This window comes from Castor canadensis, chromosome 2 (genome assembly GCF_047511655.1).
Source record: "Castor canadensis chromosome 2, mCasCan1.hap1v2, whole genome shotgun sequence".
Lineage (NCBI taxonomy): Eukaryota > Metazoa > Chordata > Mammalia > Rodentia > Castoridae > Castor > Castor canadensis.
The window spans coordinates 103,077,817-103,097,851 of record NC_133387.1 but is presented as its reverse complement, the minus strand read 5'-3'; the positions used below and the strand labels follow the sequence as shown (position 1 = coordinate 103,097,851).

At 47.0% G+C, this 20,035-nt stretch overlaps 1 protein-coding gene across 8 annotated transcripts in view; it reads right to left on the bottom strand.

The window, feature by feature from the left end:
- The window catches only part of Tns3 (tensin 3), a 271,418-nt gene that overhangs the window by 211,556 nt on the left and 39,827 nt on the right, over nt 1–20,035 (bottom strand). For 3 of the 8 annotated variants that reach the window (XM_074065416.1, XM_074065414.1, XM_074065410.1), the window contains exon 2: nt 5,538–5,649. Coding sequence is in view for 3 of the 8 variants with exons in the window: in XM_074065408.1 (XP_073921509.1) it covers nt 5,538–5,649; nt 16,528–16,587 (172 nt within the window). In the remaining 5 variants the exon portion in view is untranslated. Of the gene's footprint in view, nt 1–5,537; nt 5,650–15,877; nt 16,031–16,527; nt 16,865–20,035 lie in introns of those variants that run through there. The other 5 variants (XM_074065408.1, XM_074065407.1, XM_020165394.2 and 2 more) reach the window with 4 other exon arrangements.

Here is a 20,035-nt window from a genome sequence, read left to right as displayed (position 1 = left end):
TCCTTAGTAGCACCTCCCATAGGGCTGACAATGCCCATGTGGACACAATGAGCACAGTACTGTCCCTCTCCTCGTTTAGAGGACAAGGCTGCCATCTGGTCTGTCCCCAAGCAGTGGCCCAGGGAACCCATGAGATCAAGGAAGTAGCATCACACCCACCTGGGAATGCTGTGGAAAGCAATGACCACCTGTCCCCCACCCCCCCCCACAAAAAAAAAAAAAGGCCAGGCACCAGTGGCTCACCCCTGTAATCCCAGCTACTCAGGAGGCAGAGATCAGGAGGCTTGAGGTTAAGCCAGCCTGAGCACATAGTTTGTGAGACCCTATCTTGAAAAAACCCCATCACAAAATAGGGCTGGTAGAGTGGCTCAAAGTGTAAGCCCTGAGTTCAAGCCCCAATAAAAACACCCAGGTCACAATTACTGCAAAACAAAAATGTGAATTGACCAGCTTGGCTATACTACTCAAAAAAAAAAAAAAAAGTTTTTTTAAAAATCAGCCTGCAAAGTCGACCAACACAACCCAGACATTCCTGTCCCATGGAAACCCCAAACCCTGACCACCCAGACCTTTGAGAAACAGCTGGGCTAGGCCCAGGCCTTCTTGGAAGCCACAGACGCAGAAAACAGGAAGGATTTCAGTCAAAATCCATGATTAAGGAATGTGCAGAGGTGGCAGAGCTTGTCACCACCATCAGGCCAGAAACTATCAGATGGAATTCAGCCCAGATGCCTCTTCTCCCTTCTATGGAAGTTTCTGTCACACTGCCACCACCTGGGAGGGCTGAACCACACAGACACAGCCTTGCCAGCCTTTTTTGGGGAAGCAGAGGGACCTGTGGATGGAGATAGGATGGGGGGGGCTTTTCACCTCTAATTGCTCCAGTAAGAAGTTGGGAGCAGTTTCACTTGGATTTGCCAGAAAAGAACAGATTGATGAGCCAGCTGTTTATCCACCACATTCGTCTGGATTTTTGCCTAATTTGCACACCTTGTGCACTGGGGAGAAGGAGCATCTATACCCTCTGCTGAAACTTGGACATCTGGGGACTAGGCCACATAGCAGGTATCCTCAGCCCTTGGAGCAAACAGGCTGAGGAACAGCCAAATAGGATATCTTCTTGACAAAGCCTGCTCACAAAGGTCTGCCCAGCTCCTCAAAATTCACACAGAATACCTCTACTAACACATCCCCAACTGGTCGGCCTCTAGCTCTCTACTCCTGCCCACTAGGCGTGGAGCCTTCAGCACCTTGGCCCCATCTTCCTCGTGTTGCTTGTTGATACTAATGCAATACCACAGACTGGGAAGTTATAAAGAAGTTGATTTTGGCTCTCAGCTCTGGTCCAAGGTCAAAGGGCCACACGTGGTGATAGCTATCTTAATGGCAGAGTCCCAAAACAGCGCAGAGCATCACATGGTTTAGACACAGAGAGACTGCACATATGTGTCTGCGTGTATGTTTATGTCTTGTCTGGTCCCTCTACCTCTTCTTACAAAGTCACCAGTATTTGGTGGGGTCCACACTGCTGACCTCGTCCATCCTAACAACCTTCCAAAGCTCCTACCTCTCAACATCATAGTCACTGTTTCCACCCTCTTATACCTCAGATAGGGAGTCCCAGGTGACTTTCACAGGAGGGGACAAACCACACAGTCGTCATCAGCAGCATCACGCAGGAGGCCGTCATCGTCACTCGGTAACAGTGCCCCAGTGACTCAAGGTGCTACAAGATAAGTAAGTACCACACTCACAACGGCCTGCACCTAACTTGCATCCCCTGTGCTCTGGAGAGTGGGGGGCACCTGCACCTTCTGCTGAGACTTGGACACCAAGGACCAGGACACGTGTGCTCCTCAGCCCTCCAGAGCTTCCTTCGAGGACAGAGACCACTGCCAGTCCAGCCAATGTCCCAAGCTACTCTGCTGGCCTGCAGATCTGGAGAAGTCAGGGCAGAATGAGGCTTAGTCTGCTACCCAAAGGACAAGAGGAGCTAGCCAAGGAAGGAGGCCTGGGGGAGCTCGCATAGATCCACAGCCTTGGGAAAAGAGTAGGCAAATTCCTCTTACCAAAGGGTTTGTAATTTCCCAGAGCTGAGCCCTCTGGAGTCTGGAGTGAGGGGGAGGGGGGCCTCAAAAGCCAGATGTAGGGAGCGGGGCACTGGTAGTTCACACCTGTAACCCTATATACTCAAGGGGCAGTCGGGCCCAACACACCTCCCAGGCCCACTCTGCCCACCACTGTCTCTGAGGGACTTCCCAAGTAGACTGTAGAGTCCCCTACAAGGGAAGGCTCAAGCAACACAGCACACAGTGGGCCCAAGGGACTTTGATCCAGAGATCTCACTGCCTCACAGCAAACCAGAGCTCCAAAGAGTTTTTTTGTTTGTTTGGTTTGGGAGGTACTGGAGTTTGAACTCGGGGCCTGAGGCTTTCTAGGCAGGTGCTCTACCACTTGAGCCATTCTGCCAGCCCATATTTTTGTGATGGCTTTTTAGAGATAGGGTCTCACAAACTATTTTGCCCAGGTGGCTTTGAACCACGATCCTCCTGATCTCTGTATGCTGAGTAGCTAGAATTACAGGCATGAGCCACCGGCGCCCACCCCCCTTCACAGAGTTCTGAGAGAGAGAGTAGGACATTGTCAATCTCCTCTGACACCAAAGGATGGGCCATGGCACCATTATCTAGTCTCTGCTTCCTGAATGCCTGCACGCCACCATGAGACACACAGGAAGTAGAGGCTATTATCTGGAGTTGGCAGGCCAGACAGTATCTTTAACAACTGAATGACAGATAGCAAGATAAGCCCACTGGACATCTCCTCCACACTCTGCACCTACTCCCTCTCTGCTTTTTCAAGAACAAGAGTACTCCAGAGAACTCTACCTTTCTCTCTCTCCAGATAAGATAACAGACTTTGTAGAGTGGAGCAGCCCTGAGCGGTCCTAAGCAGGAGGGATGCTCTTGTGTGTACCCTCCCATGGTGGGAGTTTCCTGTGCACAAGCAAATACATACACACACACACTCTCAATGGGTGACAGATACGAGCATCCACTTCACAAGCACACAGTATGCACAACCCACTTCACACATGCATACATGCACACTCATATGCACATAAAACCATGCAAGCTACACACATGCATCCACTCACATACTCACATGCACAGAAACACACACTCTCAAGCACTCACCACCACATATGCACCCATACCACTCTGACATGCCCCTGAACCCCTTCTAACGTCTCACCTACCACCTATTAACCTATTAACCTCTGTTACACCTACAGTCACTCCACCAACCCTATTTTGTGATGGGTTTTTTGAGATAAGGTCTTGCAAACTAATTGCCCTGGCTGGCTTCAAAACTCAATCCTCCTGATCTCTGCCTCCTGAGTAGCTAGGATACAGGCATGAGCCACTGGCGCCCAGCTAGAGTCACATTTAGACTTAAAACAGGATCATTTCTATGAAAATGGAGTTCGTGGCCCCCTGCCCACTCTATATTCCTGGAGGAGCTCAGGGCCCCTGAGGCGGCCCAAGGGTGGGCACAGAAGGGCCACCATCTTCACTCACAGATCCTTGATGGAGGAGGATGCCACCCACTTGGGGACTGCAGTACCATATCATCCCCTTAGGTCTACTAACAGAAGGGTTGCTGTGTGGGGCTGTGTGGCCCTCCTAGGTGGGCTATGCACAGGAATGGCTGGTGACTGGCCACACTCTTAGGTTCTCATGCAGCTACCAGGTTATGCAGTGCAGTATTGTTTGCAAACACAGGCCAGAAAGTTTTGAGTCACCCAATGACACACCAGTTGGCTGGGAGTGGACTAGAGACCCTGCCCAGATGTAGACCTAACTGAACTCCTGTGACAGCACCAAGCCTCTGGCTTCTGGCTGGACTGAGCACTGGGGGTGCCCCAGAGGAGGTCACAAAGGACAATGAGTTGGCTCTCCCCACAAGGTCATCTCTACAGACCAACCACCTTTTCTGGAGGCCCCCGACTCCCCAACTCCTTTCTTTTTTCCCTCAGGCAGAGTAACTGGTTGGCTGTCCCTTTCTCCACCGCTTCCTATCCCACACCCCCTGCTCTCAACTCGATCCCCTCAAGGAGGTTTCTGCCATGCAGTGAGGGCCTGCTCACCTCCAGGGGGCTCCCTCAGAGTCAACCTCAGCAACAATGACCTCCTCTCAGTCACCTGCATCCTGGAGACCTGTCCTGGCCAAGAACACTGATGGACCACAAGAGGCTGCATCAAAGTGGGAGGAACAGGCAGCATGCAGTCTACACCTGCAGGCACAGGGTAGAAGGAGACAGCTGGGGGCTCAGGAAGAGAGGTAATCACCCTGCAGGCCTGGGGGCAGGAGCCACAGGAAAGTGGTGAGGGGAGGACAGGCAGCAACGGGTAAGGCACGTCAGTTCATTGAGCATATTCTTCAGGACTGAGTATGAAGGGATGTTCAGAGAAAAGCACAGCAGTCTTCCAGCCCAGCAGGCCTGGGCACTGTGAAAGGATCCCAAGAAACCCTTAATGGCCTCTAGTCACACCCTCAGACCATCTCCTCTCTACTCCTAATCAGCCAGATAAAGGGAGGAAGCCCACACCACGGAAGCCCACCAGCCAAGACGCCAATCACCAAGGAACTGCTGGGGATGGTAGCACACAGCTATAATTCCAGCACTCAGGAGGTTGAGGCAGGAGGACTGCAAATTCAAGGCCAGCCTGGGCTACACAGCAAGACCCACTCTCAAAAAATTAAAAAAAAAAAAAATTCCACAAAGGAAATCCTAAACCCCACACACAACTGGATGCCAAAATGCAGCCCTCACCACGCTCCACGAGCTTAGTCCGCACTACAACACACATCCGAAGTACACATTTCTCTTAAAAGAATAAAGTTGCATTAATTGCGTGATGTTTAAGTACTAAGTAGCCAAGCTGGTGGCTTTGTTTAGGGACAGGAACAATGCCCTTATAAAACAGACTGATAGAGCCGGGTGGCTCACGCCTGTAATCCTAGCTACTCATGAGGCAGAGATCAGGAGGACCACAGTTCAAAGCCAACCCAGGCACGTAGTCTGGGGAGACCCTATCTCCAAAGAGCCCATCTCTTTTGAGGCTGATGGAGCTCAAGGTGTAGGCCTTGAGTTCAAGCCCCAGTACCACCAAAGAAAAAAAAAAAAAAAGGCCACACCACATTGAACCCTAATTCCAAGAAATACATCAGAAAGTCAAACTGAATAGGGTGAATTAGGGACCCTACAGAAGAGACCAGACAGCAAATCATATATTGTCGATGGCTGGGTGGCTGTCTCCTCTCCCACAGGAGTAGCCCAGCTCTTTCTGGGAAAAATCTGGTGAGTGCCTATCTGCGTAATTACGGTAGGTCATTGCCAAGTACAGATAGGGGGTAATCTTTGACTTAAAAGGGAAATTCCATGATTTAACTTGTGGAAACTCCCAACAGAGCATTTTCCTTTTGCTGTTTGTTCGTTTGGCTTCAGCTTCCCAGGCGCAGGATGGACTTACCTCGGCATGAAATTCCTTGACCCTCGATGACTTGTCTGCACACTCCGCAGGCTTTGGAATTTTTAAAAGCCTTTTTCTTAAAACTGTGCAGACTTGCTGTAAATTCTTCTGGCTGAAAAAGTAAAGGAAGAAACTGTCAGCACTTCAACTTCTTTCTTCCTTTCCCTCTCAGGTGATAATAAATCTGACAGAGTTTGCAGAGAGAACTTTGAGAGCTCAAGAAGCCATTCCAGCAATGTTCCCATTCCCACAATGAGCCACAGCCACCCCGTTGGCATTCTGGATCCCAGAGTCCTGGACTGCAGCTCACTCTCAACACGCACACCCCAAACTCAGCATGGCGTGGACTCCTGCTGCCTAGGTGATAAATGGTCCCTTCCAGACTTGTGGCTCGTACCATCTAGTTCAGTGACAAAGTCCTCACAAGTTTTCAGAATCCTAACACTTCTTCTGGAAAAAAGATTAGCAAACATATCTCAGTGGAGTTAAGAAGCAACTGACTTTAACCAGGTGCCAGTGGCTCACGCCTATAATCTTAGCTACTCAGGAGGCAGAGATCAGGAGGATTGTGGTTCAAAGCCAGCCTGGGCAAACAGTCCACAAGACACTATCTGAAAAAAAAAAAACATTCACAAAAAAGGACTGGTGGAGTGGCTCCAGGTATAGGCCAAGTTCAAACCCAGTACCACAAACAAACAAACAAACAAAAAGAAGCAGACTGACTTGATTTTCCCCTCAAAGGTGTTCAAAGGTGCCACCAAACCACCATGAAGTTCTGAGCCTCTCCAGCCTGTCTTTTTTCCAGAAGGGGCAGTCATGAGACCAGCCTGGAATACACACTTCCTCCTTGAGTGAAGTTACACGTATTAGTACAGAAGTAAATTACTCATCCATCAAATTTATCAAGTTCATGTTTGTAGAGTCTAGGCACACAGCTGCACCTCATGACCTTAGAGGAATTCCATTTGCCCTAGAAACCAAACACCATCCTTATAGCTACTGGCTGATACACATTAGTGTATAATCAATGATATCCACGTGCCCATTAGTCAATACCCACCACGGAGGTCATTACTCACTCACAAGAATGATGAAAATTTACTAAGACGGAATAGGACCAAGAAAGTGGAAAAAATGATACAGCAAGTTTGGAAAACAATTTGACAATATCTTGTGATTTTTTTTTTTGGCAGTACTAGGAGTTGAACTCGGCCCTGTGATTGGTAGGCAGGTGCTCTAACATTTGAGCCACTCTGCCAGCCCAGTCTGACGTGATTTTAAACACATATCCATCCTATGATCCAGCAATTCCACTCCTACATACACTAAAAACAGAGAAATGGCCTTGTCCACAAAATATCTGGGCAAGAATGATCCTGACATCCTTATTTAAAAGTGCCCAGGCCAGGCATGGTGGCTCAGACAGGTGACCCTAGCTACTCTGGAAGTAGAGATCAGAAGGGTCAGAGTTCAAGGTCAAAAAGACACCATCTCAGCCAAGAGCTGAGCATGGTGGTTCACTGCTGTAATCCCAGCTACAGGGCAGGCAAAAATAGGAGTATTGTGGTCTAGGCCAACCAGGGCATAAAGCAAGACCCTACCTCAAAAATAACCAAAGCAAAAAGGGCTGGAGGAATGACTCAAGCGGTACAGCACCTGCCTAACAAGCACAAAGCCCTGAGTTCAAACCTGACACCACCAAAAAAAAAAAAAAGAATTCCAAGCAAGAAATAACCCAAAGGTCCATCAGAAGGTCCATCAGAAGGAGAAGGACTCTAAAACAGGACAGTATACTCGTATTTCAGAATACTGCTCAGAATTCACAGGCACAAACTATATTTGCACTTGGCAATGTGGATGGACATTCAAAAGGACAGTGCAGAACACAGAGAGACTCATGCCTGTGATCCCAGCTACTTGGAGGCTGAGAGTGGGAGGGCTGAGGTTCGAGGCCACCCAGGGGAGTAGTCCACAAGACCCCATCTCCAACATAACCAGAGCAAAATGGCCTGGAGGCGTGCCTGCTTTGGAAACATGAAGCACTGAGTTCAAACCCCAGTCCCACCAAAAAAAAAAACAAAAGAAAAAGATGTAAAAGAAAGAAAGTTGAATATCTTTACATAGATATATATACAAAAGTGTATATATATATATATATATATATATATATATACACCTTGCTTTACATCTTCTATATACAAGGTGTGTGTATATATATATATATATGACAATCCTGAAAAGATGTTGCAATATGCTTTTATTTCTTCTTTTTTTTTTTTGGCAGTACTGGGGTTTGAACTCAGGGTTTTTCAGGCTTGCTAGGCAGGCGCTCTACCACTTGAGCCACTCCTGCAGCCCTGGCAATCTGGTTTGAAAGATGAGATAAAACAATGTTAAAGTCTGTCATAGTTTAGGTATTTATTTATTGTGTATTTATTTACTAATCTACTGGATCTTCCATATGTGACTCACCCATGGGATGAGTACCAGGGACTGGATTTATCTTCACACTTGAACTAACCAAAAAACATGCACAAAATATACTGAAGAACATGGTCTTTAATACACTACAGCAGGAAATGAATGGCAGTGTTAGGACACCACTGTCAGCACTGCAACTTACCTGTGAAGGTGGCCCTGTGAGGTCACAATCCCCAGTGAGGGTGTCCTGTCTTAATTTGTGCGAGTGCACTCTACAGCACTGGCACGGTAATGAAACCGCCTGATGTTGCACGCCCTAGAATGTGCACTTGGCCTTCAGGACTATGTGAGGACCTCACAGAGAGAGGAAAAGATATGGCCAACCCCAGGGCTGCCCCCTCTACCTCTGCTACCCTAAGAGATTTTCAAGGCTGCAGAGAAAAAGGGGGCCAGGCTGAGCCCAGTGGGTTGAGGAAGGTGACAAGAGTTTGCTAGACAGGGCAGAACTCAAGGTTTTCGAGAAGTGCTTCTCTGGATAGTTCATCTGGGGTGGGGGGCTGTGAGAGAGAGAAGAAAGGAGAGAAACAGAGAAAGGGGGTAGAGAGAGGAGAGAAGAGAGAGTAGGGGTAGTCACTTCTCAAATGTTCACTTGGGGTGTGTGTGTGTGAAACAATGAGAGAGAGAACAAAGGACAGAGTCAAGGAAGGGGGAGAGAAAAGAGAAAGAAGAGAGTGCTACCTCTCAAATGTTCACCTGGATAGTGCAAAGCAAGTGTGTGAGCACATGTGTTGTGTGTGTAACAGAGAAAGAGGAAGAGAGTGAGAAAGAGACACAGAGAGAGACACAGAGAGCTACCTAAGGTTAGGGAAAGAACCACTAATGCTCACACAGAGCTGGGAACATCAAAGCCAGATCAGGAACCATCAAAATTCACAGTTCTATTTTACAGAAAACCTAAAAGGATCTTTCTTAATCTTGGGGACTAATTAGCTCTAGAGCAAACACTGTTCTGGCTCACACACCTGATCTGAAAAGCACTGCCCAAAGGACACTGCTGAACTGTTTCCAAGCAAAAGAACTGAATTCCAGAGCAAAGCTCAAGAGAATGCCAGCAGAACACAAAATTTCCCAGCAACAATGTGTGGTACCCAGTCAATAATTACCAGGTGCTCAAAGGGACTGAAAAGCATAACTATATAGAGAAAACTCAATTGAAACTAACCCAGAACTGACCGAGATGTTAGAATTAGCACAAGGATATCAAGAGCTATTCTAAGTGTGCTACATGTGTTCAAAAAGCAGAGACTTACAAAATATTAAAAGATCCAAACCAGACATCCACAAAAGAAAATATAAAAATCTGCGGTGAAAAAATACACTGGATCTTATTGTTGACCAATTAGACACTACAAAAAATAATTAAAAAAAAAAACTTGAAGTAAATTTGAAGACAATCAAAATAAACATTTCCCAAAATAACGCACAAAGAGATGAGATGACCCAAATAAAGAAACAAATGAGCATCAGAGCTAAGGGAGCATTTTAACAACATAATATCCATGGAACTAGGGTCCCCAAAAGAGAAGAAAGCAGAGAAGGAGGGCATGTTTGAAAAAACAATGGCCCAAACTTTTCCAAAATAGGAGCAAAACAGCCAAGAAAATCAAGAAATTCAGCAGTCACTAAGAACAAGATGTGAAACAAGTTGTGAAAATCAGACATAAAAGGGACCAATCATAGGACAGCTGAAGTGAAGACACATGGAGTGATTAAAAAAAAAAAAAAAAAAAAAAAACCACCAAAGAAGCCAAGAGCTGATGGGTCACTCCTGTGATCCTATGCTACTTAAGAGGCAGAGATCAAGAAGATCATGATTGGAGACCAGTCTGAAAAGATAGTTTGCAAGACCCTATTTCAAAAATGTCTTACACAAAAAAAAAAGGCTGGTGGAGTGGCTTGAGTGGTAGAGCACTTGCCTAGCAAGTGTAAGGCCCTGAGTTCAAACCCCAGCACCACATAGGAAAAAAAAAAAGGACACTGAAGAAAACCTGTCAATCCAGTACCCAGTCAAAAAATCTTCCAAAAATGAAAGTGAATCAGAAATTTATTAAGATATTTAAAAGCTACACCATCACTTGCTGACATATACAGGTACATGGTCTTTATGTAAAAGAATCAAGTACACCAGGAATGACCATTACCTAGGTAAATATATACATTTTCCTCTTTTTTTTCAGTACTGGGGTTTGAACTTGGGGCCTACACCTTAAGTCACTTCACCAGCTCTATTTTGTGATAGGTTTTTTCGATATAGGACCATGAGGACTATTTGCCTCAATCCTCTTGATCTCTGCCTCTGAGTAGCTAGGATTACAGGTGTGAGCCACCAGTGCCTGGCATAACACACTTAAAAGATTACCAAAAGATTATCATCTGTTTAAAAAAGTCACGTGAGGGCTGGGATGTAGCTCGGTGGTACAGCGCTTGCCTGGCATGCGTAAGGCCCTGGGTTCAATCCCAGCACCAAAAAAGAAAAGACAAAAAAAAAAACCTCTCCCCCTAAAAAAGTCATGTGACAATTAAGTTATGTAAAAGTAAAATTTATGGCATAGTACCAAAAAGCTTGGGAAAGAAAAAAAAGGAACATACTATATCGTGAGGGTCTTGTGTCATTTGTGAAAGTTAAACCCTAAAGCAACCTCTAAAATAAGGAACAAGAGGTAATAAGCCAACAAAGTCAATAAAATGAAATCAAAGTTTCAGCCACTCAATTCTAAATGCAAAGAACAAAGGGAAACGAAGAACAAACCTCACCTCATTAATAACCACACTCATGCAACTAGTCTAAATAGGTCAATCAAAAAGTCACAGCTTGTCAGATATTATATATATATATGTATATATATATATATATATATAAACAAAGCAAATACTAAAAAAAAAAAATCCACACTGATATTAACCAAAAGAAAGCTGGAATGGTTGAAAGTACACTTAAAGATGAAAGGAATATTACCAAGGATCTAAAAAGTTTTTTTAATCACTTTTCAATTTCCAAAAAAGACATAAAAATCTGTAACATTTAAGCACCAAATAACAAAGCTTCAAAGTAAAGGAAACCAAACTGATAGAACTGTGTAGAAACACATCAACATATAAACACAGTTGGAAATTCCACTACCCCTAGTTGTGAACTAAAATGTGTCCTCCCCAAAATTCAAAGGTTGAAGGTGACTTTATTTGGAGACAAAGTCTTCAAAGAAATAAAGGGAGGTTTACAGGTTATACGAATGATGGATGTCCTTACAAGAAAAGGAAAAGACGTCAGTAATCCATGTTCACAGGGGACACAAGGAGAAGATGGATGTCTAAAAGTGAAGAAAAGAGGTCACAGAGGAACCAGTGTTCTGGTTCCCTACCCTCAACACTGTGAAAGAATGAATTTCTCTGGTTGAAGCCACCCTGCCTGTCTTGTGGTAGCCCTCCCTCCATAATCTAACAGACACAAAAGATTTGAACACCACCATCAAACACCTTGACCTCACACACATTTATAGAATATTTGACTCAACACCAACAGAGTATGGAGTGTTCATTTTAGGACAGAAAAGAAGGCTAAGCAATCTAAAAACATTCAAGACCTATTAAAATATGGTCTTCTATTAGGTGTTTAACATCCCAAAATCAATCAGTAAACTTAATCCCAGCTGAGCACTCATGCCTGTAATCCTAGCTACTCAGGAGGCAGAGATCAGGAGGATTGAGCCAGGGAAAATAGTTCACAAGACCCTATCTCGAAAAAACCCATCACAGAATAGGGCTGGTGGGGTGGCTCAAGTAGTAGAGTGCAGCCTAGCAAGCGTGAGGCCTTGACTCCAAACCCCAGTACCACCAAAAAATCTCAGTCAAGTAGAAATAGAGACATCCTCAACTTGATAAAATATGTCTATGTAAAACCTACAGCTAGTATACTTAATAACGAATGACTTCCTTTTAAGGTCTGGAATGAGACAGAGACGTCTGCATTTGTCACCACTACTCAATGTTGTCGTTAAGACTCCAAACATTCTAATGAGGCAAGGAGAGGAAATAAAAGAAAATTGAGAAGTAAAACTGTCTTGCTACTGACAGCATGATGGTGAAAAAAAAAAAAACCTGATAATGCACAGAAAGCTTCTAGAACTAACAGTGAGTTTAGCCAAGTTGAAGACTCTAAGATCAACACACAAACTCTTGGCATTTCTGGGTCTTAGCAATGAACTTCGGAAACTGAAATTCAGAAATCATTAAACACCTAAGATACTTAGATATAAGCCGGTGCTGGTGGCTCACACCTGTACTCCTAGCTACTCAGGAGGCAGAGATCAGAAGGAACATGGTTCAAAGCCAGCCTAAGCAAATAGTTCACAAGACCCTATCTCAAAAAAAACCTTCACAAAAATAGGGCCGGTGGAGTGGCTCAAGGTGAAGGCCCTGAGTTCAAGCCCCAGTACCTAAGGAAAAAAAAAAAAAATACTTAGAGACAAATCTGACAAAAGGTGTGAAACATCTCTACACTAAAAGACTACAAAACGTTCCTGAAAGAAAATTCTAAAAGCCTAAAGAGTGTTAGAGATTCAAGGTTTTCACAGGATGAAAGATTCAAGGTTTTCACAGGATTAAGAAGCAATTCTTGAGGATTGGTGGAGTGGCTCAAGTGGTAGAGCACCTGCCTAGCAAGCCTGAGGCCCTGAGTTCAAACCCCCATGCCTCCAAAAGAAAAGAGTTTCAAGAAGCAATTCTTCCGCCATCTGTCCCCTCAACACATCACTCAAAAGCACAGCATTTTTTGTAAAAACTGGCAAATTGATTATAAAACACAAAGCATTTATAATGGCCAAAACAGCTGCAAATACTATGCACAGTGAAGTGCATGATTTGATAAATGCTCTACATATTTTGAAAATATTTCTCCAGTTTAAAAATCCTAAACTGAGAGCCAGGCTTGGCAGCTCATGCCTGTAATCCCAGTACTCCAAAGACTGAGGCAGGAGGAGCTCCAGTTGGAGGCTGGCTTGGCCTACACAGTGAGATCCTGCTTTAAATAAATGATTAAATTACTAAAGAGAATTTCAGTCAAAATGTGTTCACAGGTTCCTATAAAACTGACAAAGACATGAGTTTGAGTGAATGCTTTGAATTCTGGTTTTTTTAGGGTGTTGGGGGGTGCTGGGCATTGAACCCAAGGCCTCACATGTGCCAGGAATCATCTACCACCGAGCTACATTCCCAGCCCTCGAATTTAGATATTTGACAGTTCCAATTCAACCCCCAAAAATGTCAACTACTCTCTCTTTCAAAAGCAAAACAAGTGCTGAGCACACAGGCCACACCTGCTCCTCCTTCACCTGTGATAGAGTAATCCCTCATGAGGCACTCCCAAAGAATGGGGTTGTCAGAGGACAGGTCCCAAGGTGCCATCCCAACTTTATTTTGAAACATTTGTATTAGTAGATGACAGTTATCCAGGGGGATTCACTGTGACATTTCCATATGTACATATATTGTACCCTGGTTTGGTTCATCCGCTCCATTTTTCTCCCAACTTAACAGCACATTCTGGGACCACCCCAGTCCTTCCCTGCTATTCAAAGCTGTCTGGTAACCAGGACTTTTCTATCATGACCAGTTCTAGATCCAGTCTTCCAACAACCTCAGGTTCCTCAGCAGCCTTGACCATGAACCATACCTCTCCTAATGTGCACAATGATGTCATCCAGACCGTCAAGAGGGGAAGCACCCTGAATCACCAGCGCTTCTGCACTGGCTCTGCCCCCTGCAATCCAAGCTGGGTGGCCCTGGGCAAGCCACAGCCTCTCTTATGTGGAAAGGACACCCTCCCCCCTCCTGCCTCTTCACAGAGCTAAAGTAAATGTCAAAGCTACAGCAGGAGAACTTGGGCAGAGTTGTTAAAACAGCCTGGCCTTGGCTCCACCCCAGACCAATTAAACCCTGGAATGTTTTCACAGCATACCAGGTGACTCTAATTGCAGCCCCTCTACACAACAGCCTGCACTGTGAGGATCTAGACTCCTATAAAGCACTACTACTACACGCTCCTTCCTTTTTTTGTTTTGTTTTGGTAGACTTGGAGATTGAACTCAGGGCTTCACATCTGCAAAGCAGCGTGAGTGAGTCACACTTCCAGTCCATTTTGCTCTGGGTTTTTTTGGTTTTATTTTGTGGAGATGGGGTCTCATGAACTATTTACCTGGGCTGACCTCAAACCTTGATCCTCCTGATTTCAGTCTCCCAAGCAGCTAGGATTACAGACCAGATCCACCAGCACCTTCTTCTTCTTTTTGTTTTGTTGTTTTGTTTTGTTTTGTTTTGCAGTACTGGGATTTGAACTCAGGACCTCACACTTGCTAGGCAGGTGCTCTACAACTGGAGCCACTCCACCAGCCTTGTTTTGTATTGGGTGTTTTCAAGATAGGGTCTTGGGAACTATTTGCCCAGGGTTGGCTTTGAACCACTTATCCTCCTGATCTCTGGATTACAGGCGTGAGCCACATGCTCCCAGCTCTTATTGCCTTCTTGACAGCACAGGTCCAACCCCTCAAAAAGATAACGGTCTTGCTAAAACCGAAATTCACATTAGCAAGGTGGTTCAGTGCCATCATCACCCTTCTACAAATGCAGATGGTGACATGCAAGACTCCCTACACCACAGCCACCCTCGGTGTTATGCATTCAAGTGCCTGACAAACACATCCCTGGTGATAAGGCCCCAGCTGGCATGCTTTACAGTTATTCCTTCACTGGAACCACACTCTTTCCCTTCTATTCTCTGTGGGCCCTGTCCAGCTGACAGACAGTGAACCATGGAACTCTCAATTAATATCTGTGCACCAAATAAATTGGCCATAGTCAGTGGGCCAAGGAGGGATACTGTGACCTTTTCATTCTTTACAAATACCTTTATTCCAAGAAGGGAGAAAGGCACACTGTTTTCCTGCTGCCTTCTCCCTCACTGGTCCACAGCGAGAAGCAGCAAAGAAGGGAACAGCAGAGGCTCTGTGGCGCCTGCACAGCCTTCCCAATGCTGGACCTACGGGGAGTTTATTTAAGATAGTGTAATAACATCTGTGCACCCCATCGGACATGACATCTTGGTTGTAAAAGGACACTAGACAGGATCAGACTGCCCTTGTCTTCACACGACACTGAGCTTTCATATCTGGGAGGGGAGGAGGGGGAAGGGGAGGGTAGCAACCAAGCCAAGCAGCCAGCAGCAGCTGAGTTCAAGAATCTAAATTGCATTGCATTTAATTCTTAGGAGTTCGGCCTTGCAAGAGAGTAGCTAGCAAGACTGCTGGTTCAAAAAGGACTCCCTGAGGGAAACTCGGTAATTAGTCATGATTGTGAGCAAGAAAAACTTCTGCAAAGCTGGGCAGGGAGCAGCAAGCTCCAGGAGCATGCTACAGTCTGCCCAGATACAAAACCTACACCAGAACCTCCCAGCTAGGAAGTCTCCCCTGGCAAAATAGTTTCACACCCAACAACACAAGGTTACAGCCTCACAATCCCTCAGCTAAGGGTTTCCTTTCAGGGAAGAAATATCCAACCCACCAGAGGAAGCGGATTTAGGTGGGCATTTGGGTAGCTGCCTAGCTACCCTGCATAGCATTCTGGGCAGGCAAAAAAACACTCTTAGTTCAACTTTACTCTGATTTTAAACAGACAGAACACTTCCCACATCAGCAGACAAGATCCCAGACCACAGAGAAGCTTGGGGTGGGTACCAGGGACAGAAGGGACCCCACTCCACGCACAGCGTCCCCACTTAGGTTTTTGCTGCTACCCTGCAATAAGAATGCATGCACTCAGACCAGGTAAACTGGTATGTGCCCAACAGTCACTCTTCTTCAGAACCTTACCTAAGTTTCTGGCAACACAATGCAGTTAGGCGTGATTGTTGGCGGGGGAGTCTGAACGCAGTGGAGAGCCCCTGCACCCCTATGCAGGATGCCGGTGGTCCCCAAACGGACCTGGGACTTCCAGGACATCAGCACAGCTTGCAATAAACACGCGCGTGGAACGATGTCTGCGAGATGACCAAGGTCCCAGTTCCCTAAGGGCACGGGCACGGAGGGCGCGCACACAGCGCACGCCAAGAGCACACGCAAGCACTTGCGCGCACTAATACGCGCGCAAACCTGGCAAGGCCACGTGCGTGCCGGCCCGCAGGACCCCAGGCCCTGTGCACTCCCCCCACACACATGTCCCGCACGCCGGTGCGTCCCAAGTCCCAGTGCCGCGCTCTATCCCAACTCTGTCCCCAATCCCAGGTCCCAGCTCTGTCCCGGGTCCCAGCGCCACTCTCAGTCCCAGCTCTGTGTCCTATCCCCGATCCCAACGACGCGCTCCGTCCCCAATTCCCAGTCCCTGCTCTGTCCCCAGCTGTGTCCCCAGTCCCAGTGCCGCACTCTGTCTCAGCTCTGTCCCCTATCTCCGGTCCTAGCCCTGCACTCTGTCCCAGCTCTGTCCCCTGTCCCCGATCCCAGCACCGCTCTCCGCACGCCCTCACCTGGCGCCGGCGCCCGCGCGCCCCGGCCTCACGCGCCAATCTCGCCCCGCGCAACCGCATGGCCGCCCTGCCGTCCGCAGGGGGTCCCGCTTGACGAGGACTGCTGACCCTCCCCAAGGGAGCTCCCCAGCAGCGGATGGCTCCTGGGCTCCCTGCTGTGCAAGTCTCAGGAAAGGGTCAAGGCCGAGAGGTCCCCAAGGGCTCTTGGAGACTGCGCGCACCGTCTCCACGGCCACTCCTGCCCATCAGAAGTCAGACGCCGGGAACAAAAGCCAGGCTCGAGCGCGGGGCCCGCCGCGTCCCTCCATCTGACACGAATTAGCCCTTCCTCCCCGCCCAGACCGCCGCGCAGGCTGCTCTGCCAGACACGGGAAAAGTGGGCGAAGAAACGCCTGGGAGGCAGGGGGGGGCCTCGCCTTCCCGCCGCCATCTGACTGGAATTACCGACGCTTGGCTCGGGGTGCGCCCTGACTAGGATTTCAAACCTCTAAGCGCGCTGACCACCGAGGGGCCTGGAAGAACCAAAGCCCTCAGGCTCTGAGGCTTTCAGAATTTTTAAATCTTGACAATTCTCCAATAAACCCTGCATCTGTAATGGGGCACCGGTAATTGACACTACCCAGCAAAGTGCACTGGGAATAGAAAGAAGAAAAACACCAAGGCAGAAAGGTTTTGTTGTTTTGTTTTGTTTTTTCCTCCTCCAATTTGCCTTTTTCAATTAAGAAAAACAAGCAGGCTGACCTTGCTGGAGAAAGTGGGTGACCGGTGGGGATTTTATGCAAAGCTCAAATCAAGTGACTTTGTATGGCCTTGCTCACGGAAAAGCAAGTCAGAAACCCAGAAAGTGTGAGGGTCTCTTAGAAAAGCCAGGAGGGGAGTGTGGACAGCTCCTTGCCAGTCCTGAGGGGCTTCCAGGGAACTGTGTCCCCATGGCGGTACTGCTTGCTAAGCAAGCACTCTACCTCTTGAGCCATGTCTCCAGCCCTTTTTGCTTAGTTTATTTTGCAGAAAGGATCTCCCACTTTTGCCTGGGCTGACCTCCGACCTCAGTCCTCTACCTCTGCCTCCTGAGTAGCTGGGATCACAGTTGTGCACTACTATGCCCATCTGGCAGTAATATATGTTTGTCTGTTTTGTTTTGAAGTATTTTGAGCCACTCCACCATCCCTTCTTTTGCAATGGTTTTTTTTATTTTAGATAGGGTCTCTTGAACTATTTGCTGGGGCTGGCTTCAAACCATGATCTCTGCCTCCTCAGTAACAGGCATGAGCCACTGGCGCCCAGCTGGCACTAGCATTTTATATGCATAATCTCACTTAAGTTTTACGGGTCACACAGTAGATGGATATTGTCCCCACTCTGTACCTGGGGAAAAAATTAAGACTCAAAATAGTCAGGGGACTTTTGCCAGAGTAGAAGCTCTATGGCAGGTCTAACTGCTAAGCAATTAAAAGTCTGCTCTGAAGATGGATGAGTTCAAACCGAAGCCACTGCCTTGCATTTATGGGGTCCAGGAAAGGAGACCCCCTGCCAGAGCCTCAGCCAGCTGTAGCTCTAGTAATGAGGCCCTTGGGGCCTGGGCTCCAGGCCCAACCTATATGTGGGTTCTAAGGACCTGTAGTGTCCCAGAGCCTCAGTGGCTCTGACACTAACTTGAGATCTAGAAGACCAAAGATTGGAAGTACAGTGTGGGTGGGCCATGCAGGGCCTTTCTGGCTACCACATGTGCAAATTCCAGCCATCAATTCAACCTCTCAGGTTCTGGCACTAAATATCTATCTTTCTGTTTCTGCAGTGGAGTGGCAAAGGCTGTTTTTCAACTTTCAACTACAAAAAAATGCAAAGAAAACCCAAAATGCCTCCTTGCCTGGAACATGCCACTCTAGGTTCCAATTTCTCACATGGTCATCAAGGATTCTCCCCTCCCCCCACCCCTCTAAATGAGGTCATTATTCATCTTTCATTCACTTTTCTGTATTCATTCATCAATACTCTTTTTTTCCCTATGGCTTATTCAAATGTTAGTTCTAGTAAAAGTCTGTCAGTCACATTCCTATATACACATCTCTGTCCCCCACATGACTGAGAACACGTCTGTATTACATTCATTCCAGATTCCCCACATCTAACCCAAGATGGGGTACACAGCAGCATATAACTCAAAGGTAGGTGATTCAGCCAGGCAATGGTAGCTCACTCCTGTAATCCTAGCTACTCAAGAGGATCACAATGCAAAGCCAGCCTGGGCAGATAATTGGACAAACCCTATTTCGAAAAACATCACATAAAAAGGTCTGGTGGAGTGGCTCAAGTGGTAGAGCACCTGCCTAGCAAGTGTGAGGTTCTAAGTTCAAATCCCAGTACCGCAAAAAAAAAAAAAAGCCACTACCTCACTCAATTCAAACACCATGAAGGTTGGTCCTGGGAATCTCAGGGGGCACTGATGGTACCCATGCAGATGGGAGATCATGTATCCCTGTGTTTCAACACATCCTGGACATCAGCACAGAGCTAAGGGGTCCTAGAAAAGAATGGAAGGTTTCTACAAGTCACTTGGATCTTCCACCACCCTTACTGTGGTGCCAGTGGGAACCAGCAGGAGGAATCTGAATTCAGCAATGGACAGACAGCCCCCAAACACAATAACACTCCTTGAAGGAGAGACCCAGGCTCTGCGCTCTTTGGGGTCCACCCAAGTTCTACAGTCAAGACACAAGCACTATGTCACCATGTCTGCCACACCAGAAGGCAAGCAACTGAAGATGGCTTTTATTACACGAATATCCAAGACTGCTTCTACTTATTTAGCAGGGCAGGCCATTCAGAGAATTCCTGCCCTTTATTGCTGGTCATAAATTACACACATGTGACACATCTTCCAGTTGATAACAAACTGGTTTGTCTCAACACCACTCAGTCCCAAGAGACAACTAGCAATCACAACCAAGGTCTCTCGGCCAAGGTCCAGAGCCCTGAAGCCTGAGTGGACTTCAGCATGGTCTCTTCACGAGCCAGCACCTCTCCAGTCCCTTCTTCCTGTCCCCATACTGACCCCTTCCAGCCAAGCTTGAAGCTGGGCTCTTACACTGCAGATTCCTTGGGCTCTGTGCCCTGGGGCTCACTGCAGCCTTCTAGCTTTTTCTCCTTCTTTTTAGCTGAAAAGATGCCATCTGGGTTCAGATGAAGATCCTCCTCCCCACCTGAACACAGACACAGACACACACAGACACGCAGACACACACATACTGGTTAATCATCTCCTGTAGACCTCATGGTAAAGGCTATAACCCTTTGGCATAGTCATCTGTCTAGTGCCCAAACCTTTGTCTGGGATTTTCCACTGTGCAGGAACAAGCTGCATGCTGCTTTCCCTACTTCCCCATGGCCAGTGCTGGTCACTCGCCACTGGTCTCAGGCCACACCTTTCTGAGTCTCCTGGAAAGTGAGCAGAAGCATGCAGGTCTAACAGCAGTACCATATGAGGAAACAGGGAAACCCAAAAACCAGG